Genomic DNA, 27,418 nt, shown 5'->3' with positions numbered 1-27,418 from the left:
ACAATTGAGATAAAATATTTTGTTAAATGATATACTCTACATTGTTGAAAAACGATCTGGCAACGTTGCGGAGCTAGAAAAGAAAAGCGCTATCTGCTTTGTCGAATGATAGACAAGGATAGCATCACCAATGCTTATCAAATATAGAGGGTTATAAATTCATCTATTGTATCTCAAGAAAATTACATTGATAATAATATTATTATTTAATATTGTTTTTAAAATAATAATAAATTTGATTTGAATCAACAAAAAACGCCATTATAACGAGGACCTCACTATAGATAGATAAATAAATAGAAAAAAAGCTAAATGGAAACTGACCGATATCTTTGGAAGTGGGTGGAATGGGTGCAGAGCCGACAACCGTGATGCCTCCCTCGCCGGAGCAGAGAGCAGAGGAGCCAGGCCTGACGACGCCGTTCTGGATGCTCAGCTGCACAGTCTTCGCTTCAGAGTTGGCATTGGCGTTGGGGTCGGGGCCGAGACGCAGGCCGGTCAGAGTCGGCTTGGTCGGCGAAATGGTGGTGGCATTTGTGATGCTGCTGCTGCTGCTGTTACTTGGCACAGTCACTGTCATAGCTGCCGCACTCACTATCGGACTGCCACCGCCCAACACTGTTGCGCTTCCCTGAAATACCATTTAATCAGCCATCACTTTACTTTCACATGGAGTACACCAGAAAAATATATAAAAACAAAAAGTACTAACCAATGAGGTAATAATATGAAATAGAATTTATTAGGCGAATTTAGTCCTTTCTACTTATCCGTTTCTCTCAAACTCTACCAAGTAACTAGGTAACTACACCTTTTCAAATTTTATTTCAGAAAGTATCAATTGAATTTGAGAATTTATAAATTGTATTTCAGAATATGCTGTATTAGTTTTGTTTAAATGACAAATAAATTGATTTGATTTGAAAGTCATTTGTAATTGAGGAACCAACAGATGTAAATGAGAACAGTCAGTTTTATTTGAGAGGTGATCACATGAAATTGGAATAGTTATTTGTGATTGAGAAATAGTAAGGTGTAAACGAGAAGTCATAAATTGAAAATAAGAAACTATCCATCTTGCGTAATTTGTTCTACCTTGTAATCAGGTTTTATTTTAGATGAAAAAGATCCGATATTCTGTATTTAAAGTTGTGAACAAGATCAGCAAGGTTATTAATTGGCTTTCTAATTTAAAAGTAACATCTTCTCAATAATTGCAAATATACTTTCTCAAATGCAATTCACTTTTCTCAAATACAACTCACTATTCTCAATTTTATTACAAATTATATCCTTTCAAATAGCCTACAATTGATTGTTCTCATCTACATATGACAGTTGCTTCAATAGAAATGACTATTTTGAACTATATATTATTGATACTTTCTCAAATACAATTGTGAAAAGTGCAGTTTACCTAGATTCACTTGAAATTTGGATTACTGGAATCGATAAGCTTTAAAATTGATTAACTATATTTTATTTAAATGACATTTTCACGAGGAAAAACATATTCAAAAATAAGTTGACCACCAATTCTTATTAAAATCATGGCTAGGTTTGAGTAAAGACAGTAATAAAATGTGAGATTGCAATAAAAAGTTTGTAACTAATTTTATTCAATATCTAATTGAATAGAATTTTATAGCTTATTATATCTTATTTTCAATTTATAACTTCACATGAGTGAGATGTTTAGTTAAAATAATTGTATTGGTATAAATTTAAATATGTTTATTTTTAAATATTGATTCGAGAAAAATATCTTATTTATTTATTCATACATTGAATTACAATACATTACAGTAGCGGAATAAATGAGTAATCAAACTTACCGATTGAATTATGTTCGAGGAACGAGGTGTGGCGGGCTGCTTGATTTTCTGCCTTTTGGAGTCAGTTGCCTTTGGAGTCTGTGTGCTGAGTGACTTTGGCTTACGGCCTGGAATCACAAATCATAAATATCACAGTAGAAGTACTACTCAACGAAAGCCCGTTTGTGGCTAGCCCAATAAATCAGATCTTGATTGTAGATCTATCACCTGCGGAACTAAACGCTGCAACAGTAAGTGTTGTAGTACCACAAGAGCAATACACCTTTGATACTCTTATTATTTGATGTTGATCAACAAAGATTTTCAACAGTAATTGTTAAACCATATCACAATATGCTCTGTTTTCTGATTGCTATCGAAACATCAATTTCCTTGAAAAAAATTGAAACAAGGCAACACGAAGATTTGCACAATATAAGGTTGGAAATGAGAGATTTTTGATTAACTGGAATAAAGAAGAGATATTAACCTCGTTTGGCAGGTACACGAGGAGGGGCGTCAGGGTCACTTTGGTCGGTGGACTTTCGTTTGCGCTCGGTGCCCATTCGATTGCTGTTGTAGATGCGCCGCTGCTCAATGGTGAACGAAGGATGGGGAGGAAGGGTGGGCCGTGACGATCTCGGCGATTCGTAGATTTTCTCCAGAATGCCTCCCAAGAAATCCGATACTTCATCCTACGAAACACAAATCATCATAAAGCTGATCCATCATATTGGATTGAAAAATTATTTTATTGAAAATTATACAATTATAAATTAATAATTTCATCATTGTTACGTAATAATCATACTGAATTAATCAGTTTCATATTTTAGCGCCACACGCCCGCCAACAATATCATTATTATTCTAATAATTAGTCATCTTAATATTCTTTATAGTACGCCTGCGCGGTGCTATCACTCCCAGGACTCTAGTCGCATACCTCTGCCCGGGGGTGGCTAGTAGGCCTATAGCCAGTCACTTGCTCTTCTCTGGAGGATGCAGTCGGTTACAGGCTCATAACGCATCGTTCAAACCTCTCCCTCAAAGTTGCTAGACAGTATTTTCTTATTTGTTGAAAACCCTCAATTTATTAGTTATGCCTCGTTATTTTCGTTTACACCTGAATACAAGTGTTACCAGTGAAAAAGTCGAGTGCTCGTGAACTATGCGTATTATTTCCATGGCCATGGTTGCGAATTCAGGTAACTCATCGAAAAACTTCGAACTTCAACAATGACTTAAGGTACTGTGAACTATAATTATTATTTTATGTTTCATTTTTAATATTCCTTTGTATTTTATTATATCATTCATTGCTTGAACTGATGTCAAGCTGGTCCTTCGGAAACTCAATTCATAGTTTTACTATTCAAATCATTACTGTGCTCTAAAAACATAATTCTTTATTCGTTATCAAACCTAATAATTAACAATCATTATAAATAGGATGGAATGGAATAGAACAGGATTGAAAAGAATGAATAACTATATTCCTGAAATTACAATTCTTACACTGATAAAAATAGAATGAGGCATCAAGATACATCGTTCTTTTATAAGATATTCAGAACATAAAAAAGCTCCAGTAGCTCCATTAACATGTACAATGAATGTACAACATACGACTGTTCAGTCTTGAGATGAAAGTTGATAGAAAAAAGGCTGAGGAATTATTTGTCTATTTATACGGAATTAACAAAAATTAAATTTGAATTTTTACATGGATTGAAGTTTGGAATAGAAATAGTATGCAGTCTAGGAACGAATTTAATCAAGTACTGTCTCACACTTGATCTATAACTTATTCATGAAAAGTAAAAATGAATAGGAGATATTGAACTATACATGGTACTGGGAGCCGAGAGTCAATGTAAACAAACATGCGCGTGCAAGAGAGAAGCAATAACGATTCACAGTAACAACTGAAGCTGAGCGGAACTGAACTGAACATCACATTACCTGATTCAGTGTAAATGTGAACATTGTGAACTGGTATTTACGAGTCGAACAATTGAAAGCGGATTGGAGTCATCACTTTTATACTCACAGAAGCGGAATCTTTAAGTTATTGATGTCTCTCCTTTCTATGAACTGACTATAGAATCCATATTTGAATCAATTTATAAATCAGTAGACTAGGAACAATACAAAAGCAACCGTATTACATGAATCTGTGAACTTGGGGGAAGTTTATTGATTCTTTATCGCAAATTACAATGTATTGCCAGGTCTTGCAAGAACCATTGCATACAGGTTTCAGTTATCAGACAAGAACAAAAATGCAAAAATGTAAGTATCGAGTGCTATAATGTGCTATACTTGAACCAAACTTAATTATTTGAAGGATAAACAGGAATTTTAGAGATTAAACTGGAATCAGATTTTATTAAATTCAAAGAATTGTAAATTATTATTGTAATGTTAATTTGATTTACAGGAATCAGATTAACGTCCAAGGGTTCCTTTCTGGATCTTTGTAGTTGCTTAAAATTTCTAGAATATTGTTAAACGTGATTTTGACAATCAGACATGCAAAGTTTGAGCAACATACCAGAATGCACCTGTCCACCATGCTCTGCGTGAGTCCGTCGGTCTTCTTCTTTGTTCTGCTGATTCGCAGCTGGTCATCGGCCCCGCCCACAACTATCAGTCCATTTTCGGCCCTCATCTGTTCTCTCAGCTCTTCCATCCCTTCCACACTAAACATTAAAATTAGTTTTCATTGAAATATTCATATCACTTTGAAGTAAGTAAACAAAATTCTATCAAGTTATCGAGTAAAATTTTTCAAATGATTTTTTTTTATTAGAGTTGGAAATAGTTTTGGACACATCAGAGTTGATTTGTACAAGGTTTTATATGCTTCAACGTATATGTCCATTCTCAGTCTTGAAATTATTATTCATAACTAGGTATAAGGCTACTTTAATTTTTGAGGACTCGAATTGAAGCTGGCATATTCCTGTATGAATCATCAAATCATCATACATTATTATTGAGGATGTTTTGTTTTGCCATTAATAATTCTACTTCTATCACATTATTCCATTTTTACAAAATTATAGAAATAAAAAACTCTATTTGAACTGCGGTATCACACGTGCAGGTGATCATTGGATGATTATTGACAATAATTTTTGTTGAAAATACCGTTACACACCTTACAATGTGATATAATCTAAAAGTATGAAAGAGCATAATGATGGTATTGTTTAATTTAGTAAATTAGTATTTTTTCGGCCGAAAATTCCCACAAAAATACAACTAGAACATGTGTAATGAGGCGAGAGATTATATTAAAAATGCCTTACGGAAATGGGAAAAAGTCCATGACTGATACAGCGATAGAAAACGGAAGTTACGACACTCCAGCCCCCGAGTATAAGTAGGCTCTAGATAAAAACACGTTTCAGAATAAAACTTTTTCAATACTTTTCGAATTTCCAAGGACTGAATCGTACCTCATTTTATTGCAAGTTGCATGTAAGGTTTGACCGGCCTCATGAATTGCTCGCTACTGATCTGAAGTTTCACATGTACGATCAGACCAGTCAAAAACCTGAACGTTAAGGCCGGCTGCAGACGAACCACTATCGCATGTGGGATGTGGGAGCTACTATTTTCCTTCTGTGGTACCACAAACGCAGCGCAAGAGGAATGCATTGGCAGGCATGGCAGTGGTACTGATACTTCCACATGGCGTTACGTTCTGTGGTAAGCGATTACTTTCTTTGCGATTGTGGTACCACTGGTTTGAGCACTACGCTTCCCCTAGCTTCTTTACGACAATCGCACTAATGAGCGTTGTAGTGTGAAAGACTCTCTGCGTTAGTCATATTGTTCTGTAATATGTCGGTCCCACATCCCACATGCGATAGTGGTTCGTGTGCAACCGGCCCAAGTGTCAGTCACATCTGATGCGGGTGTGCAGTAGTTTGTGTACTCTTGTAGGTCAGCTGTTCCAGAACACTGTTCGCCTGTCAGTCGAAAATGTCCGATGTAACGTTAATGGCTGGCCTTACTTTTACAGCATTACCTTGACAGAGAGGCGTTCTGTCCCATGACAAAGAGAACGGGACACTGGAGGTCGAGGATGGCGTCGTCAGGCTGGCCGCGCTTCTCGTCGACTGTGTGCAGCGAAAACGAAAAGCAAACCACCGCTGTCACCGTTTCCACCAGCGCTACCTGTAATACACATAACACATTTTTGAAATTCATAATTTAAACTTACAATTTGCAATACAGTTTTATTTAATGTTTTAGATCTTCCATTCAAATTTCAGTTCGAAATGGTTAATAGACGAAAATCTAAATTAAAAGCGGTCTACCACCCCGAAGACTTCTGCTACTGCAAATATTGACAACAGCTAGAAGGAAATTTGATGAGAGCAACCATCCAACAATTGAAAAAATGGAGAATGCTTTCTTCTACCTTTAACTATAACTATTTAAAGTTAAATGTTTTATTTACATTGTGGATATAAATGAAGCCTGTTATTTTTGTAAATGTATAATAAATTGAAATATATTGTGGTAGAAGTCAAAAATGAGATTAATGATTAATGATAGTGATTGAGGCTACTGGATTGGATAGATAGTTGGCATTTAATATTTATTTTATTTACAATTCAAATGACACTAATGTAATAAAATTGGCAGATAAAATAATAAGGTAGTCCTTGTGCTATTTTTCGTCAAAATTTATAGGTGACAAAGCCCAAGATAAGGTTAGAATTTCACATGTACAATTTTAATAAAATTTTAGTCCAAAATAAACATTAAAACTATAAATTTAATATAAATAACTACTATAAAACATATGGTCATACTTTAGTAAAACATTATCACATGAAATGGCAATAATTATTTCGATATTTTGGCAATGCAATTATTTTAAAATTTAATGACAATGATTGCAGAATACCTTATAAATAAGAATAAGTTAACATAATATTAAAAACATGATTATAAACTCATAGTTGATGAAAATGTGTAATAATATCCTCTGAATACTATTGTTTAGTCTCTAGTTTTTGATGTTTTTTTCAAGACGGAAAAATTCCTTTGAGATATAAGCCATTCAAGAGGTATATAAAAGCAGAAATACGCTACAATTGTAACTTATTAGCCAAAATAAATTCATTACAAAATGCAATACAATAAGACTAGTTCATGTTTAACAAGAACACATCTCCCAAACTAGAATGATAATAACATAGCAAACAATGAAGTCATAAATTAAGTAAGACTGAATGCGCATCCCTGAAAAATCCCTGAATTTTGTGACATTTCTATTTATTCAATATCTAACAAAATATAAATTAACTACTACTCTGTGGTGGTGGAAGTTTCATTAATAAAGTGTAATAGGCCTATTGTTTTGCACAAACCTGACAAGCAACAGCAGCGCCACACGACAGGCCAACAAGTATAATCGGACGGCCTGGGTAATCGGATCGCAGTTCGGAGATTTTCGCTCTCGTCGAATTGATCATCTGCTCAAGGCAGCTCGCTGTGCTCGTTCGGGAAGCAATCGATCCTGCAATTTACAAATTATGAAGATCGAATAATTATTGTACATTAAGAGAATAATATTACTATATCATACATTTATTTTTTCATGGAATCAACACAATAAGAGAAAATTATTATGCATGAAGGTAGCTTTTAAGAGATACTGTATTACTTACTATAGCAATCATTTATTTATTCATATACTCAGAACATTAGAATAAAATTATTATGCTTGGATGAAGCTTATAAGAGATATTACTATTGCAACCATCTATCAATTCATAGAATCAACACATTAGGAGACAATAACCCTCCTGATACAACCAAGGTATGACACAATCACGAGATGCATTGCAAAATCGTCATTTTGTGGGGTTCTAGTTTACCAATTTTGAAATTTATCAGCTGTTATAATTATTATAGATTGAACAATATGATTGTTATTTTGTTATATTGTTCAAGGGATATTGCTTGGCTTGGAATTTATTGTAAAATAAATTCTTCCGACAGAATAATATTTAGATTCCAACTAGGAAATAAATTTTTGATTTTTAGATTTTATTGATTGGGAACTTTAAACTGTTTATGAGGTTAGCCTTTTGTCCCAATGCCTTATGAATCATAACAAATTACAAGAATAAGAACAATTTTTAATAATAAAAAATGAATTATTAAACCATTTTTTATTGTAATTTCATTATTAAAAAATCGAAAGCCTGAATTTACATATTATCTGAACAAGAATATTGTTAAAGCATAATGCATGATTTTTTATGAGCGGATTGGAATTTCAAATGTACCGCCATAAAAACCCCACTTAATGGCCGCTCCATAAGGAGCACGAGTGTCTTGACCTGGTTTTTATAGACCTCAACTAAACAATCAAGACGGAGAAATTAAGGTTACATTATCATGCCAGTGGTTTGAATTCACCGAAAAATGAAAGAAAAGTTGAAAATTTCATCCCTGGGAATACTTCAATTGGAATTGAAACAATTTCATAATTCCATAGTATGCAAGTTGGCTAAAATTAAGAAGTGGCCACCTTCTACCTAATCTTATTTTTATCTAGAATACAAATCTGTTATTTGAAATGATATTGATTGGATATTCGATTAAATCAATAAAGCAACATTCTACTCATAACTTTTACTAAAGCATGCTATGGAATAATTTTTGAGATAAATCTGAGAGGAAACTTTGCATTTCTGTAAGAAATTGAAGTGGCCTACCTGTGATGACTGTTATCAGAGTTCCAAGGTTTGAAAGATGGGTAAGCCAATGATACGGTCTGGAGTTTGATGGAAATCCATTTCCAGGACAATAAGGCACCACAACTATGATTGGATCGCCAGGCAACTTGTTCTGCAAAAGAAATATTACATTTCATTTATGTACGAAGCCAATTCAAATAGCCTAGATAAATCAAACAGACATTTAAGATTGTTTCAAATTTTAAGATTGTTTCTGTGGCCGCGCTGATAAACTATAGAAAATATAAGTTGAGATCCATGCGCCTGCTACTCCCATTGTAATACTGACAACTAGACGATTCTATAACTCTGAATATAATTTATGAGTTTGAAAACCATTTCCCGGTGGTTCGGGACCCACCTTGAGCTTTAGTTCCATTCTTCTCTCATCATTTGTCTCATTATCCACGCAAAAACCTGGAGATCATGTTGGCATCCCCTCACAGTAAAAAAGTACTAAAACAGTATTATACAGTTATATTTTTATAACTTCAATACTGCAAGGAAAGGGTTTATGGAGTTCCAAAGTACGAGTAATTTTCAAAATTTCAAGTAATTTTAAACAAAATATCAATTCACTTTCATATAAGATCAGTTCAAGTAATAATTGGTTATTGGTCAAATATTTACACCTGACTCGACTTATATTCAAAGGATTATTTATAATGTTGATACACATGGTGTACATGGAACTGGAAATTAGATAGTGGAGTTAATCTTGATATTGCTAAGTAGTCTCGAGACTTACAACGTATTTTGTTCTATTCTAACTTACCAATTCTGGAATAAAATAGTGATTTTATCATTATTATAATTCTCTTACTACTTCTATTGTATTCATACATATTTACTAATTACCCGCACTAGAGATGGTTTTCACTCAATAAAGTTAGATCCTACTCACTTTATAGTATTTACTGAATAAATGTAGTTATAACTCAAGGTATTTGAACCGACTATCAATAATTCATGATAGGTTCAAATATATTTTACAAAAGATCGAGTTTGTAAAAGTTTGATGTTCAATAAGACGTTATCAATAGTAATAATCAACAGTTAATTAATTTACTAATAATTAATAATAGCATAATAATAAGCTTTGTTCAGCGTTAGTGCAATCAATCTTGAGAAAAGCAGCACTCAAAGCTAAGAGGGTCATTCAATAAGTAACGAGACAAATTACTAATTTTCAAAAACGGCTAAATTGATCCATATGAAGCTTTCAGGACACGAAGTTTGCTTGCGATGACATCTGATCAGTTGTTCTATCGTATTTTAAAACATAATCGCAAAATGATTCAGTTAACAATGTTCTTCCACGGTGCAATTCTCAAGCGGACTCGCCATTGTTAACTGAGTAATTGCGGTTATGTTTACAAAATACGATAGAGCAACTGATCAGATGTCATCGCAAGGTTGCCAACTTCCTGTCCTGAAAGTTTCATATAGATCAATTTAGCCGTTTTTGAAAATTAGTAATTTGTCTCGTTACTTATTGAATGAGCCTCGTATAAATAAAAAATTCAGTTCAGCTCTCATATGTATTTCTTTAAATAGAAGCACAAAACATATAGGTACAATGATTGGGAGAGGCTAATATTATACCGTTAAGAGGGGACGATTAATAGTAGTTATAGATAAAATTGTTTGATATAGTCTTCTACTCACAGTTCTGTGATGTGATCCACCAAGATTGACCGGATCCCAAGATCTTTTCATCAACTGGGTCAGTGCTTCAGATACAATCATTCCATTTCGGCCGAGTGGCGCCGCCGTCATCCTATCGACAAGCTGCGGAATCTTCCACTTCAACGTCTAAACAAATCAACATTCATGTTAACAGTCTGGCAAATGTGATATGGTTATTAATGAGCTTCAATGGTTTGCTATAGGGAGGTCCACGTTATAATGGCAGTGGATAAAGATAGGAGAATAGCGATGCCGATTCTCTGCATTAATTAATTATATTTCTACACTGTCAAAAACGTAATTGGCATCGTTGTGGACCTAGAAAAGGATAGTACCACCGGCTTTGTCGAATGATAGACAAGGATAGCAATTCCAAAGTTGAACAAATACTGTCATTATAATGTGGACTTCACTATAGTATAGTCGGCACACCATGGATAGTTTGCACTAAACAGGTGTAGCTGACTGGATGGTTTGCAAAATATAATTCATGTTTATCTCTTTTCTGTATATGGCTACTTGTAATAAAAATAGAAAGAAAAAGAAAAATCTCAGTACCCTTTTTGTATTATTTAATCACAACATGTTTCGGACATTGACAAAATCACTTGAAAATGGCATCAATGTCCGAAACATGTTGTGATTAAATAATTCAAAAAGGGTACTGAGATTTTTATTTTTCTTTCTATTTTTATAATTCATGTTGTACAATTTTAAAAAATATCTCTTATAAATATTTATTTTTAATTATATTGAATGAAAAAGAATAAATAGGACATTGAATAGTTCACATCTTATTCAAAGTACTGACTGCGGCTATTTTGCTTAGAAATAAGCTAAGGAACACATAACTTCCACCCTGGATTCCACTCATAGGACTACTACTGATGAACCAGCATGATCACCCATAACAGGCTAACCAAGAAGCAAAGAAGGATAGTGTAGAAAAATAGAGTATTATATCCTCTTCGTCAGAAGTCATGTGGACCAGAGTAAAGTAGCATTTTTAACAGACGATTTCCAAAATCTCACAAAAGTCCACAAACAAATAAGACTGAAAATTGATTGAATTTTAAATATTATTGGAACCATTTGTTTCAAGTATTACGTAAACGTCTTACTAAGTCTCTACATCATGAAATCAACTTGGTTCAAATAGTTGAGTACGTAAGACAAAAGTAATACAATGTGTAAGTGAGTTCTCAACATTGAAAGAGCAGGAGGGCATTGCATTTTTTATACTGAGGATTTCAAAGGTTGCCTAGAATATGGCGAAGTTGGATAATCTGGCACTTAAAAATTGGTACATTCTCATCATAATGCTTACTTAGTTTTGGCTCATAAATAAAATTAATCAAAATTCATCACTTGCATCCTCCAAGACGAATACGACATGGACAATATTCACCAAGTTAAGAATCGATACAGTGTTGTCATTAATTTCACTATATAATAATAATTTTTTATGTATTTTTTTGATCTGGTTCTGAGTTTACTTCAGGATGTTGTATTTTGAGTTTGTTTAGGGATTTTGGTTTCCAGGTTTATATTAGGATATTATGAGTTAGAATATCATACCTGAATAATGTCGAAGTAGGCTACAAGATAAGGAGCACTGAGGTATTCCATGAGAAGTGAGTGCAGCCATTGGATGGATTCCAGCCGCCAGTTGACCAATGCCAGAATACGCCTGAGCTTCCTGGCCGATTTGTCAATGGTGATACGCCTCAGCACTGGCTCATTCACATTTCCTTTGTAAGCCAATCTCGCCAAACGATCCGTATGAAGGATTTTCACAGCTTGATTGAAATATTTAATATCATTTGGTGTCCAAGTTGATCTGGAAAATAATTCAAATTATCGATATATGTCGTGGAATTGAAGTAAAATTAAAATACTTTAAGAGCTCAGAATTTAGCTAAATTCTAGACTTTAAACAGCTGGAGTCAGAAAATTGGCTTTCCGAAACGGGGCGTAGTCGTAGTCCACGTTTAAATTAAATTTCTAAAACTAGAAAATTGAACACAAAATAAAATAAAGGGAGAATAGTATAAGGCTAGGCGCACACCAGTTAGTCAAGACAAGACAAGACAAGACAAGACATGTTTAGTCACAATAATTCACATTGATGCTTATGACGCAACTCATACTGATTAGTAATTGCAATTAGACATGTCTTCATAAGCAACTATTGTGTTGTATTGTGACTGAACGTGTCTGATCATGTCTTGTCTTGTCTTGACTAACTGGTATGCGCTAAAGTTTCAGCTATTTTGAATTATTTAGAAATTTTTCATTTCGTCAAGGAAAAACGTTTCCAATTATAGAAATGAGAGAATAAAGATTATCATAAAAACTACGACTACGCCCGTTTCGGAAAGCCAATTTTCTGACTCCAGCTGATTAAAGTCTAGAACTTAGCTAAATCCCGAGCTGGAAACCGGCCCTTAGACATTATTTTATCATTTTGGGGAGAAAATTGATAGTGCTTCATCATTCATGATCAATTCATATCTTAATCTAAGGAATTGAAAATTTCAGTTTGTGCTTATTTTGTACCGTACTCAAAATTATATGTGAATAAGAAACTTTCTGAAACTCCAAATAGTTACGAGCAGCCAGAATCGACATAACAAATTAATGTGGCTATTCAATTTGCTAATACCATTTGAAAAATCGTATTATTTATTTTGATTGAAAAATTATATATTTCTTTTAATTTGATAATTATAATATTATAGTGCTAGGTTCCACAAACATAGATATCAACAAAATAAAAACAGTGCTTGAATCAAGTTTTATATGTGTATATTCTGTATTGTTAGTATTTCTTAAGAAGAACAATAAATATAATTTCAATTTAAATTTCAATTTCAATCAGTTAATCAACAATAGAATTATTGTCCTGATCCAGGATAAAAATTTATTCAGCTTGTCGGAATCCAGTACAAAGAAAATTCCAAGACAGTAGATTAGTACAAAACAATGGTGAATTTCCATTGTGATAATATTATGAAATTTATCAAGGTACAGTACAGAAAATTTGATTCTTCCCATTGAATGTTGGAAGCTTGAAGTCAAGTTTACCTGAATTTAAGTTTTCATAACCTCAAAAGTACAGGGTCTGTATAATAAGTAACCGGACTGACCTCAGGAAATTTTTTATTGGCAAAATATGCACAATTTTTCTTTAGAAATCTTCAAATTAGTCCCCATTGGAGTCGATAACACGCTGATATCGGATTTTCCAAACCCTGAACGCTCCCTGGAAGTCGGCAACCTCTATGCTGTCTAGAACCCTCGTTGTAGCACGTTGAACGTTTTCCAGAGTCCCGAACCGCGTCCCCACAAGTTGTCTCTTGATCTTGGGGAACAAAAATAAGTCCGGTGGTGCCATATCCGGGTGGTGCCATATCCGGGCTGTAAGGAGGATATGGCAACGTTACCCTCGACTGTTTGGCCAACTGCTCGGTGACAAGCAGGCAGTTGTGCGAAGGAGCGTTGTCGTGAAGGTGGATCCACGAATCGGCAATCCCCGGACGGACTCGATGAACCCGGGCGGGAACCCTTCAAATGGGAAGATGGGATAAAAACAGTTAGTCCGGACTTATTTTTGTTCCCCAAGATCAAGAGACAACTTAAGGGGACGCGGTTCGGGACTCTGGAAAACGTTCCAAGTGCTACGACGAGGGCTCTGGACAGCATAGAGGTTGCAACTTCCAGGGAGCGTTCAGGGTTTGGAAAATCCGGTATCAGCGTGTTATCGACAACAATGGGGACTACTTTGAAGATTTCTAAAGAAAAATTGTGCATATTTTGCTAATAAAAAATTTCCTGAGGTCAGTCCGGTTACTTATTATACAGACCCTGTATATAATATTATGATTAAGTTTGTAGAATGAATATTGATGTTGTGGAACTTTTCCATTATTGAAGAGACGTGAGATATTTTCAAAAAATCCTCTTTATTTTAATAAATAAAGTGTAATTTTTTAATAAAAATTAGCATTATTTTACACATGAAAGCATGTTCCTGTAAAATAATAATTTTTATTAAAATAACGTTTTTATACACTATACATTGACTGACATACTAATACATTAACTGACACTAATTATAGTGACTAACTGTTTTTATCCCATCTTCCCATTTGAAGGGTGCATCGTAAACTTCAAGATTCAAGTTGAATCCAAAAGACAAACATGTTCAACATCTACTTGAATCAACAAAACTTGAAGCAGTGTCTAAATTGGTAAAGTGGATTCAAGTATGGGTTTTTCAAATATTCAAGGTGTGTTTTTGTTTTTCTTATTGATTATGATTGTGAATATTGTGAGTTTGAATAAATAAAATTTGAATTGAATTGAAGTATCTGTTCTTGTCAACTTGACTTCAAGTTTGCAAGTAAACTTGACTAATGTAAACGCCCCCTAAATGCCAGATTGCATTTGAGGTGGTTGATAGCTTTTAATTTGGATGCTCATTATATCATTATTTGATTTGATAAATGTGTTAAGGTATGCACACACCGATGCGTACAAATTCGTTGCGGAGTTTTCAAGAATTCAGACTGCGGTTTCCAAACGAAGTTTTCTTTGCGAAATATTGGTGCACGCACACTGGGAAGCAAAATAATCGCAATGTAGAGCGCGGGAATATTCGAGTTGACTTATGTTTTTTACAAGGCAGACGAAACTATAGAGAAGCCACGTTATAATGGCAGTGAAGAAAGATAGGAGAAGAACGTTGCCAAGTCTCTCCATTTTGCCACTGATTGTACACAGCTGTTACTCAATTCATCCCATTAAAATTGATTAATAATAATTATCATTTCCTTGATAAAATAATCAATTAAATGTCAAATTAATCAAGAAAATATATTTTTTCATAATTTGATTCAAAAATTTGCTTGATAACTAAGATCAGATCTTTATTTTTACACAAACCTGAAATGGCGGTTAATTAAAAAAGCTGTGATACACCGATCTGAGTTTCAAAACAACAGAAATTAAGTTATTTGGCAGGTATTTTATCCCAATTTCTTTTAAAAATGATAGAAAAATAGAAATCCTTTTTGAAATAAGTAATTTCAATGGAAATGATTCTAAAAATACCTTTCAATATTATTTATACCGGTACGAGTAGGTCTAACCGAAACGTGTAGGCTAACTGAAGCATGGATGAAGTCTAGGATGGTTAGTTCAATCAACTTTTAAAATGTCATTTCAGGTATTTTAATTTGTGTTTCTCATATGGTAATGTCTAAAAATTATTTAATTGTTTCAAAAATACATTTTAAATCAATTATACGACTTGTGTACTCAAGTATTTCGATAGAATGAAGAAACATAAATGGCGACTTATAATGAATTGTTTACTTTTGTACTATCTTTACTTTATACTTTTTGCGCTATCTGTTTTGTTGTATGATAGAGAAGGACAGCAACAGTATTGTCAATCGTACACTTCCATTATAACATGGACCTCACTATAGTGTAGTTCCAGAACTCGCCACAAAATTCGCAACAGGAAAAAGCGCTGCAAATGCTGCATGTAGCAAAAGCTGCGAATTATTAGCAAGGGAATATTCCGAAACGCATTGGTTTGCGCCAGCACATACACCGCAATGGTATTAAATTTCCGCACGGCAAGTTCTGCGAATTGAATTCGCACCGCAACAAAACTTTCGCGTTGGTGTGCGCCTGGTATTAAGAATGGAATGACAATACGTTTCAAATGCTAATAGTTGACAAATATAGTGACTAAAAATTGCAAAATAATAATTGACTGCTTATTAGTGTGTGTGAGACTGACTTGTCTATCAACTCATCCCAGTCGTCGCCTCTCTCGTCATCAGCTCGCACCAGACTGACCAGCTTCTCACTCTCCTCCATGGCCTGGCGAGCCTTGGTCACATCGTACGGAGGATGCGGCTGTCTGTTCCTGGCCACTGTGTCAACATCATCGCCGCCCCTGTAAGTTAATCAGGTGAGGTGAAATTCAAAATATAAAAAATACCAGTATCCAAGAATAAGACAACGCTCACACTGGATACGTTTTCGTACAAAAGCAACTGACCGTACAAATATCTACGAACGATCCCAATGTTTTAGAACAGACTAATGTGAGTGTTCATCTATAATCTATAATTTAATAAAGGAAAGAATCGGCTTAGCCTTTACATAAAGGGGATAGGAAATTCCTGAATGACGCATCATCACGTTTGAACTGCTCAACTGATTAACTTGAAATTTTGCATATTGATTCTCAATTTAACGAGGATGGCTATAGGCCTATTTCAAATTCTTCAAGGTTTCAGTAGGTCAAGTTCTCAGTTTGTCAAGTTTTTAATAATTAGTCCCTAGCGAAGCACGGGTTACCTGCTAGTATTGAATAAGAATTGATTTGACTCAAGTTTACTCACATAAATATAGCAATTATTATGAAGACACACAAAATTATAGACGGGATTGGAGCAGTTAGTATGTAGAAATACAAAAGATAGATATCTACTAACTGTAACAACGATGGATATTCGTACCCAGTATGGGTACAGCCTTAAGAAAATCAAACAGGTAAGGTTGAAATCCAAAACGAAAAACAAATTATGAAACTCAAAGAATACTGGAGATTGTTCAGGGTAGGTGAGCAAAGATGCGCTCGTTGTTGGAATGAATCGCCGTTCTGCTCCAAAGAAAAAACTTATTCTAAAAGTGAGATCGATTAATGTCAATATAAAGAATTGAAATTAACTCAATTAATTATTTAAGTAATAACAATAAAGATAAAGTAATTTTGGTTGCTACATCATTAATCTCTATTAAAATTTGAACATCCCACAATGGATGTTACATTTAAAATTGTTAGGCCGGTTTCCGAGCTCGGGATTTAGCAAGTTCTAGACTAAACAGCTGGAGTAAGAAAATTTGATTTCCGAAACTGGGTGTAGTCGTAGTTTTTATGACAATCTTTATTTTCTGATTTCTTTAATTGGAAACGTTTTTCCTTGACGAAATGAAACATTCCTGAAAAATTCAGAATAGCTGAAACTTCACACTATTTTCACTCAATTTTCTAGTTTTTCGAAATTTAATTTAAATGTGGACTACGACAACGCCCAGTTTCGGAAAGCCGATTTTTTGACTCCAGCTTTTTAAAGTCAAGAACTCAACTAAATAACGAGCTCGGAAACCGGACCCAAGTGTTCCGAATTGTTAATGATACTTCTAAATAAATCTCCTATTTGATTTCAGAGACCAGATAGAATAGAATAGAGACCACAATAGAATTCATGTTTTAAAAAAGATAGTTGATTTAATATTATCCCAATCCTTACATAAAAATGTTTCTGGCACTTGCTATCTCTTGAAAAGTTCCTGTTTATTCAAGTAACATAATTTCACCAATGAACATTATTAGATAACAAAAGTATTCTAACTTGATTTGATACTTGGAATCATAGAAATGTTTCCTATTCATTCGAAATGGATTAAATTCAATTCATAGAAAAAAAGTCTAGTTTAGTATAAAAGGAGATATGGTAAAAAATACAAAATACATGAAAATTTCAATATAGTTCAAAATATATAGGTAAGGTTAATTCAAGTTTGTGATGGAGTAAAATGTTAAGCTACCTACTAAACAAGAAAGTTTAGAAATTTAAACTGAATAGAAATTTTAAATCTTGATAAGTCCAATATCAAATCTCAAAAATCTAGAAAGTACCGTAATTAATTTGTCAATGTAATCTTTACGTTGACTACATATCATGCACAAATCAACTGACATAGAAAACGATACTTTTCTTATAAAAGTCAACAATCGACTCTACATATCATGCAATACTTTACATTATCATCCTCAGTTTATGCATTTTTGTTAATTGAATTTTCAATAATATTCTCTTGTCGGCCATTTCTCAAAATATTCGGGTAGCAATTTATATTCTTAGGTATTTCTTAACTGAACGTGACAATATTCAATCAAACAACGAGGACAATCCTTCGAATAAATTTATGAATAATCTAATAATAATCGAAATTATTTTGAAGCTTGTCGTGCAATAAACATCGACTCATTACTTGATAAGTTATCTTTTCGAGATAAGGATCATATCTTGTTTTGAAAAGTATACTTTATTATTGAAAGTTAATAATCATGTCCAGTTTTGAATAATAAAATGATAAGGAAAGTCAAGCTTTCTATCGCACAGGTTTTGACTTCAAGTTTATCGATTAGAAACCCTTTGAAGATGAAATATGAATTCAATATTTGTTACAGCCTATAAAATAGCGGTAAATGAGGAATTGAAAATAAATAGTGAACGTTGAATTGGAAATTGTATCTTGAGGTGCGTACAGATATACTCGCCTCGAACACGCTCTGCACACGCTCCGATCATGAACGTTACGCGAGATGTTACGCAAGGGTTCGCTAGATGTTCGAAATATGTTCGAAGGATGATCGCGCGCTTGTCGTATTGTTGACTTTGCTACAACCTAACCTCACAAATGTGAAACGCTCAATCCAGCTGATCGGGTGACAAAACTAAATAAAATATTCTGACCAGGGGATAGCTGGGTAGCCTAATAATACATTATGTTTCTATAATAAATTGATGATAATTATTATGTTTGTTGCATTCATGTTGATGTTTTATAACAAAGAAGGTTATGTCTGTCAATGTTTTGAAAGGTGAAAGGCGTGGTTGGGATTTTGGCTTCTTTCTTCTAAATTCTAATATGCTGGTACCTATTATTAAAAATGTTTTTATAATGTTACATTATTTTATGTTGATGATTTAATAATTAATTATTCATTTTGATAATTTTATATGCTAACACAGAGATCCTAACTGATCCAACAAAAGCGTTAACCGCGCATGCGCAACTATTGGAACTATTCGCCCTAGGAACTTGCCAAGCTCGAGCTCTGTTACAAGCTCTGTTCGCGTTCCGCTCTTGCTCGACCTGCGATAATCTATCGATATGCTCGAGTGACGTTCGATTGCGGAGCAAAGCGTAAGTCTGTACGTAAGTCTTTGGAAGTACGAGAATAGAAATTATTGTAATTTTCCAATATTAATATACTGTAAGGGGAATAATATAAATCTTTACCTTTCTCCAGCCATACACTTGGAAGCAAACAACATTTTAACTGGTTGAGAATGGTTGTTGAGCGGATGCCATGTCCCTGGCTTTGAGTAGGAGTGTTCCATGCCCAAAAAGTTTATACATTCATCCTGCAGAGTAAAATTATAAATTATTCTGGTAAGTATAACACCAATTAGCAAATAATATACGAGTATTATAATTTTACCAAATAATATATCATCTCATATAATGATGCCATGATAATAATTACAATATGTAAACTTAGGGTTTCTGATCAATAAAAATACATTCACATTGGACTGAGTACATGGCAAGTTATGAAGTAGTAGATAAGGTTGATTTGTATAGGCAAATGACTTGAGCAGGCAAATTATATGAAACTTAAATAACGTATATCCACCTAGTACAGATTATACAGTAAAAAGCACTTGGTAACAAAGTGAATCGTGAAGTTTATTTATTTATCAGAAGTACAAGTTAGGATGAAAATTTTGAAGTGCTTAGTGAGTTGTGAGATGTAGATAACTTCAATTGGTATAAACGATTTCAGCATGCGAATTATCTGTAGTATAATAATTTATTTGATGTGTAAATGATTTGGTATTTCATCTATTATATTGATTATATTTCACTTTGTAAGTGATAAAACTGATTTTTTAAGGATTATTGTAGAGAATTATTTAGAAATATATTTGTGATGAAAGTTTTCTCAGCATGCAATCGAATTCAGAAAATACTTCAAACTCTCTGAAAATTGATTAGGTACTTTCTCATAAAATTTCTATTAGTTGAAAGGTACGTTTTTATTTAAATAAGACTTTCTAATAAAATTTTTTATTTATTCTTAGGAGTGTTCACAGATTTGCATTCTGATAATACGAGAACACTCCCATAAGGAGTAAATGTATTATTAGTCTGTGGTCGATCGCGATCTCATTAACGAAACAGAGCTCAGCCGGATGAAGTTAAAAAACTAAAATTGAAATATATTTATCACGTTATTATACAGAGTGTTTCAGAAGTAGTGTCGAACATTTTAGGGTATTGTTCCTGGATGATAGGAGACAACAAATGTCGTATTTGAAGTGTCCAAAACTCAGCGGTTATCCTTATAGCTGCCATTTTGTGTTTTTCACTTAGGAGTTTTTATCTCAAGAACGAAATGTTGTATTGATTTGAAATTTGGCATGAATATATTTATCCTATAAAGACTCAACTTTAAAAAATAAAATGAAAAATTTTCGATGTACGTATTCAAAATGGCGGCAATTTTAAATTTTTGATGACAAATTTTACGAAAACCGTTCACTTTACAGAAAATTTACAAGAGACAAAAAAGTTAGTAAATTCTATCAATATTTCAAGGATACCTTATTTATTAAGATCGATCAAAGAATAACAGAGAAATTAGATATTTCCGTACTGACCACTTTTCAACATTTTAAACATCAATATTGAATTTTTTATTCCAATTGTACTTAAGATAAAGCTTTGAAGCTCGGTATGGCTTCATATGGCCATACAGCTGATTCTACAATGTTTTTCAGATGATCTTGTTACTTTCCTTGCTCTACTACCATAGGTAAGGAAAGTATTGCTTTCCAAAAAAAATTAAGGTACCCTAATTTCAAGTTTTCCATACGTTTCAAGGTCCCCTGAGTCCAAAAACATGTTTTTGGGTGTGTGTGTGTGTGTGTGTGTGTGTGTGTGTGTGTGTGTGTGTGTGTGTGTGTGTGTGTGTGTATGTCTGTGAACACGATAACTCCATTCCTAATCAACCGATTGACTTGAAATTTTAATCTCTTAAGGTCCTTATACCATGAGGATCAGACAATAAGAAATTCAATAAAATTAAATTAAAAATGGCGGATAATTACTAAAAAACCATTTTTTCACGGTTTTCTCGAAAACGGCTCTAACGATTTTCTTCAAATTTATATCATGGATAGCTATTTATAAGCCCTATCAACTGACATGAGTCTCATTTCTGAGAAAATTGCAGGATCTCCGTAATATTCTTGAGAAAAATGGCGGATAATTACTAAAAAAACATGTTTTCCACGATTTTCTCAAAAATAACTTGACCGATTTTTTTCAAATTCATACCCTGTATTTATCAGCTCTATCAACTGGCATGAGTCTCCTTTCTGGGAAACTAATGGGGTCTACCCCATCCTTGATAAATGGACTTAGTAACCTTCTTCTCGTGCATGAGGTAGGTAGGTAGCGCAGTTCATAAAAAGAACACATAGTCGAGATATTTCATCTGTAGAACAGCTGTTTTGACGACTTTAAAAAAATGAGGACTAAAAAAATCATCGAGTTTCACAATTTACACAAAGGAAAAGTACTCTGAAAACAATTATATATACACATATACAGAAGTCTGATCGTAGTTTCAAATATGAGCAAGGAAAGTTGTTTGAGTATTCCACACCAGATTTTTTGTCTTGTGCATTCATGCAGTACGAGAAGAATTAATTTCTCTGTTATTCTTTGGCCAATCTTAATAAAAAAATAAGGTATCCTTGAAATCTTGATAAAATTTACTAACTTTTTTATCTCTTGTAAATTTGCTGTCAAGTGAACGGTTTTCGTAAAATTTGTCATCAAAAATTTAAAATGGCTGCCATTATGAAAATATGTACATCGATTTTTTTTCATTTTATTTTTTAAAGTTGAGTCTTTATAGCATAAATATTCATGGCAAATTTCAAATCAATACAACATTTCGTTCTTGAGATAAAAAGTACCAAGTGGAAAAAACAAAATGGCAGCTATATGGATAACCGCTGAGTCTTGGACACTTCAAATGTGACATTTGTAGTCTCCTATCATCCAGGAACAATACTCAAAAATGTTCGACACTACTTCTGAAACACTCTGTATATCACAAACCCAAATTACATAAAAGGGCAAAATTTGTTAGAAATTCAATTCTTTGAGCAATAATATAATGTCTTATTTGGTAAGATAGTGGAATATTGAAGATTTTCAAAGATAAAAAAAAGTTTGAGCGGGCCCAAGCTATGCGATTTACAAGTCTGGGTTGAGAGAGTTAACATATTATTTGAAATTGATGTTGTTTTCTATGACGAAACACTTTACAATAAATCTGTTGAAGTTGAGACACTGTTTCAAAGTAAATATTTAAATATACAACTTACTTTTTGTTTGAGATATGTGGGATGCATTTCACTCATAAGGAGGACCTCTGTGCTCTGTCATCACTGATTGAGCTGCTCCTCAACAGTGAAATTCATTGCACATTTCTCAAAGAAATAGGATTATTTAAATATTGACTTTGAAGCAAAGTGTCTAAACTTCAACAGAGGAAATTTCATCATTGTTGTCAATTGGGGCGGTTACTTAGAAAAAACGTTGCTACCCGGTGGGTGGTCACATGAGTTTGCAACAATTTATTCAAATTCCTCAAAAATATGCTATTACAAGGAACCGATAAAAACGGATAGTTTATTTTTTGAGGCAAATTAATCTGTAAAGTTGTTTTGCAACAAATTTGAACAATTATTAGCAAATAGTTTACCACAATTGAAGAAAATACCGGTACTTACCATTACTCACTTATGCTTATGATGCAATAAACTATAATCAAACAATTTCCTTTAAATCATTACAAATCAATTAAAATAATTTCAATTGATTTCCTTTAATTTAATACAATATTATTGATTGACTTATGAGTGGCCTATATTTTTTATTTTTGACATATTTTCAAGAAAAACGAACACTTTTCCCTCAGGAAGAAAGGAAATTATTCTTGATTTGGAGTTGGGGTGACAATAGGGAAGAGAATTGAAGAAGCGACATAATATTAGAAACACGAATAACCAATTAGCATGCATATCATACATACTGTATGGCCTGCAAGATGATCAATGTAGTTTTTAAAAGTGGCTAGTCGATTCTCCTCCATGGCAGCAGGATTGCTCTTTCTCTCTATGTCAATATCAGAAGCCATAGTTGATGATACTTCTGCAATGTAAACCAAATCCATATTCAGCAGAGCATTTCACTGATGAAAAGTGGTTCGTAGGTTTGTGCAGTTGATGGATCAAAATCAGAGTAAATAGATCAGAAGTAGGTAGATGGAAGATCAGAAGCAGATAGAAGATCAGAAGTAAATAGATTAGAGCTAGAGGGTTTTGGATAGATAATATTAACGATTCCATGATTTTTTATGAGAGGAGAGAAAATACTTGTAGAAGAAAGGAAGAGGAGAGCAAGAGAACTCACAAAAGAAATACATTTTATACAATTCTGAGTATCCAAGTAGGTAACAGAAAAAACAAAACAAATTTCAGCCGGGGTCAAATACACTGAATAGGCCTGCTCATAAAAATTAAGTTAGGCCTAATTTAGATATCAGTAAAACAAAAAAAATTAAGAAATTATATGAAGTATAGTATTATAAAAATAATAGATCACGGTAGCTTCTACTTATAAAATAATAAGTATGAAATAATAATTATATAAAATTATAATATAGTCCAATTTTAGTAATAATTTTTACTTATTTTATGATTTTTTAAAGAGCAGTTTCTTAGCGACGAATACAGTTCTAGCCGCTCGACGATTGTATTAAAGACTGTAGTCTATAGTCACTATGAAACATAATCGATATAATAGTCCAATCAATATAGACATAGAAAAGGGGGTGTGCTTGCAATTTATATTGTAGTTCTGATTCTTTAATAAATTATTTGGGTACATAAGAGAAGTCCAGAACCAATTTCTTCATGCAATGATTTCCTTGTGCTAGATACAGGGTGGCCCAAAAACCTCGTATTTTCGGCTCATTTTCAAGTTTTCAGTTATTTCTGCCAAATATAGTAATTGGACAGAAAAATTTGCTCTCGCCTTTTTCTAAGATTATAAAATTCAAAAACTCGTTTTAGAAACTCTTGTTCAACAGTAAAATCACGAAAAAAATGTAAAAACTGAAATCGCCATTTTTAAAATCATCTGTAACTTTCGAATTGTATTGGAATCGAAAGTATTATTTATTGGAGTGGGTAGAGGGGGACAATTTTCACATCCTTACAAGATTTGGGAATTTTATCAGAAGTATTTCACAAGACATGCAGCTTTGAATATAGAAATTGGCCATTTTTTGTGTAGGCCTATTGGAATATGGGCTTAAGTACACTCAACAATAAATTTTTCTACCCAATTTGACTCATGATGCATGATTTTCGACCGCCTTGACGGGCCGAGAAGAATGAAGTGTAGTACGATGAAATCTGAGCATTGTGTCAAAAGTGTTTGAAATTTTGATCCTTGAGGTGTCCTTAAGCGCTCCTCTCCACTAGGAAATACTGAAATGAAGTGCATCTAACGGGTGATTCTCATAGAACATAATCTCATGAACTTATGTCATTGTGCGAAATATCAATGTGTGGAAAATGTAGTTGGTGATGATGGTTGAAGCTGTTTTTCACAATACAAGGAGCATTGTTGTCAGGTGTACCTGGAAATCTATTCGAGATAGAGCGCTCTCCCTGATCTCAGATTGTAGAGCACAAAAATACGCCCAGAGGGATTTTGAATTATACATCTGAATGTTAACAATAGGAAGATATTGTTGATCAAAAACTAAAATTCATCAAAATTGATTTTTCCTTCAAATTTCACTCATTTTTGAACAAATCATAACTCAGTACTCATTGGAGACAGAGAGTTCCGAATGATCTCTTTTCATTCAGAATTTTATAATCTTAAAAAAGGCGAGAGCAAATTTTTCTGTCCAATTACTGTACGATATTTGGCAGAAATAACTGAAAACTTGAAAATGAGCCGAAAATACGAGGTTTTTGGGCCACCCTGTATCTAGCACAAGGAAATTTTGCATGAAGAAATTGGTTCTGGACTTCTCTTATGTACCCAAATAATTTATTAAAAAATCAGAACTACAATATGAATTGCATGCACTAATGTATATAGTGACTGGACTATAATTATAATCTACAGTAACTAATAGAAGCAACGCGGCTGGAGTCGTGGCAAAAAATGGCAACTTTATAGATAGGCTAACTTAAAGATTAAAACTTCAAAGTGTTTAGGATGCGAAAGGGTTTCGTTTATAAAAAAATAACATAATAAATTGTCAATGTTTTAGATATGGTACAGTATGATCATCAACATTACAATCAATTCCGATTCATTTCTCTGACAATACAATAATGGATTGATACTGAAGTAAGATTTGATGATTTAATCATTGATAGTAGGTAGATACATATATCTGATTATAAATGTAGTTTATGCAGCCTCATAATTTAGGGCAAGCAATTTTTAAAATAGCTTGCAAGTTTCTAGATAATTTTAAAAATTATACTTACAATATTAACCATTTTTAGGTATGAGCAATATAGGAAGTGATAAAAAGATTCACTGATTCAAAAGACAAACTGATATGAATTGAGTAATAGACGAAAGCTCAAGTATTCCTAACTCTTCAATGCTATTTTTCCTAATTAATCGATTAATTATTCATAATTTATTACTCCAAATAACAATTCAATCAAGAATAACTCTATAGGTAGTTTTCTGATTACGGTATGCATATGAACATTATTGAGAGCTGATCAAACAATGGACTGTAGTACGATGAAATCAGAGCATTGTGTCAAAAGTTTAAGTGTTGAAATTTTTATCCTTGAGGTGTCCTTGAGCGCGCCTTTCCACTAGGAAATACTGAAATCAATACGCATCTAACGGGTGATTCTCATAGAACATAATTTCATGAACTTATGTCATTGTGCGAAATATCAATGTGTGGACAATGTTGTTGGTGATGATGATTGAAGCTGAAAATTAGGTGTTTTTCACAATACAAGGAGCATTGTTGTCAGGTGTACCTGGAAATCTATATAAGAGAGAGCGCTCTACCTGATCTCAGATTGTACAGCACAAAAATACGCCCAGAAGGATTTTGAATTATACATCTAAATAGTAACAATTAGAAGATAGGCTATTGATGATCAAAAACTAAAATGCATCAAAATTGATTTTTTTCTTCAATTTCACTCATTTTTGATTAATCATAACTCAGTACTCATTGGAGATAGAGAGTTCCGAATAATCTCATTTTATTCAGACTTTTATAATCTTAAAAAAGGCGATAGCAAATTTTTCTGTTCTATTACGATATTTGGGAGAAATAACTGAAAACTGAAAAATGAGCCGAAGATACGAGGTTTTTGGGCCACTCTGTATTTAGCACAAGGAAATTTTGCATGAAGAAATTGGTTCTGGACTTCTCTTATGTACCCAAATAATTTATTAAAAAATCAGAACTACAATATTAATTTTATGCACTAATGTATATAGTGACTGGACTATAATTATAATCTACAGTAACTAATAGAAGCAACGCGGCTGGAGTCGTGGCTAAAAATGGCAACTTTATAGATAGGCTAACTTATTCATTTCTGACAAAACAATAATGGATTAATACTGAAGTAAGATTTAATGATTTAATCATTGATAGTAGGTAGATACATATATCTGATTATAAATGTAGTTTATGCAGCATCATAATTTAGGACAAGCAATTTTTAAAATAGCTTGCAAGTTTCTAGATAATTTTAAAAATTATACTTACAATATTAACCATTTTTAGGTATGAGCAATATAGGAAGTGATAAAAAGATTCACTGATTCAAAAGACAAACTGATATGAATTGAGTAATAGACGAAAGTTAAAGTATTCCTAACTCTTCAATGCTATTTTTCCTAATTAATCGATTAATTATTCATAATTTATTACTCCAAATAATAATTCAATCAAGAATAACTCTATAGGTAGTTTTCTGATTACGGTATGCATATGAACATTATTGAGAGCTGATCAAACAATGGACTGAGTTACACAAATAACTACTCCCATATGAAAGAAGTCTATTGTTAACATTTTAGGCTATTAGCGTTTGTAAAATTACAGGATAAAGTAAGATATCTATAAATGCGTATGCGGCCAAAAGCACGGTAAAAAAACTTGAGTTAT

The 27,418-nt window shown here is 33.2% G+C and overlaps 1 protein-coding gene across 4 annotated transcripts in view; it reads right to left on the bottom strand.

The window, feature by feature from the left end:
• The window catches only part of LOC111051869 (KAT8 regulatory NSL complex subunit 3), a 33,830-nt gene that overhangs the window by 5,922 nt on the left and 490 nt on the right, over nt 1–27,418 (bottom strand). Inside the window, exons 1-13 of one of the 4 annotated variants that reach the window (XM_039427271.1) lie at nt 25,752–25,828; nt 23,267–23,385; nt 19,393–19,517; nt 16,091–16,249; nt 11,854–12,115; nt 10,255–10,401; nt 8,566–8,698; nt 7,210–7,358; nt 5,856–6,004; nt 4,371–4,518; nt 2,305–2,509; nt 1,836–1,942; nt 325–631 (exon numbers count right to left, since the gene is read on the bottom strand). In XM_039427271.1, coding sequence (XP_039283205.1) covers nt 325–631; nt 1,836–1,942; nt 2,305–2,509; nt 4,371–4,518; nt 5,856–6,004; nt 7,210–7,358; nt 8,566–8,698; nt 10,255–10,401; nt 11,854–12,115; nt 16,091–16,249; nt 19,393–19,517; nt 23,267–23,371 — 1,996 coding nt within the window. In that variant the 5' untranslated portion in view covers nt 23,372–23,385; nt 25,752–25,828. Of the gene's footprint in view, nt 1–324; nt 632–1,835; nt 1,943–2,304; nt 2,510–4,370; nt 4,519–5,855; nt 6,005–7,209; nt 7,359–8,565; nt 8,699–10,254; nt 10,402–11,853; nt 12,116–16,090; nt 16,250–18,126; nt 18,269–19,392; nt 19,518–23,266; nt 23,386–25,751; nt 25,829–27,418 lie in introns of those variants that run through there. The other 3 variants (XM_022338447.2, XM_022338454.2, XM_039427272.1) reach the window with 3 other exon arrangements.

The sequence above is a fragment of the Nilaparvata lugens genome, chromosome 4 (assembly GCF_014356525.2).
Source record: "Nilaparvata lugens isolate BPH chromosome 4, ASM1435652v1, whole genome shotgun sequence".
Taxonomy (NCBI): Eukaryota; Metazoa; Arthropoda; class Insecta; order Hemiptera; family Delphacidae; genus Nilaparvata; species Nilaparvata lugens.
The sequence above is the reverse complement of the archived record's forward strand: the minus strand, read 5'-3'. Positions and strand labels throughout refer to the sequence as shown.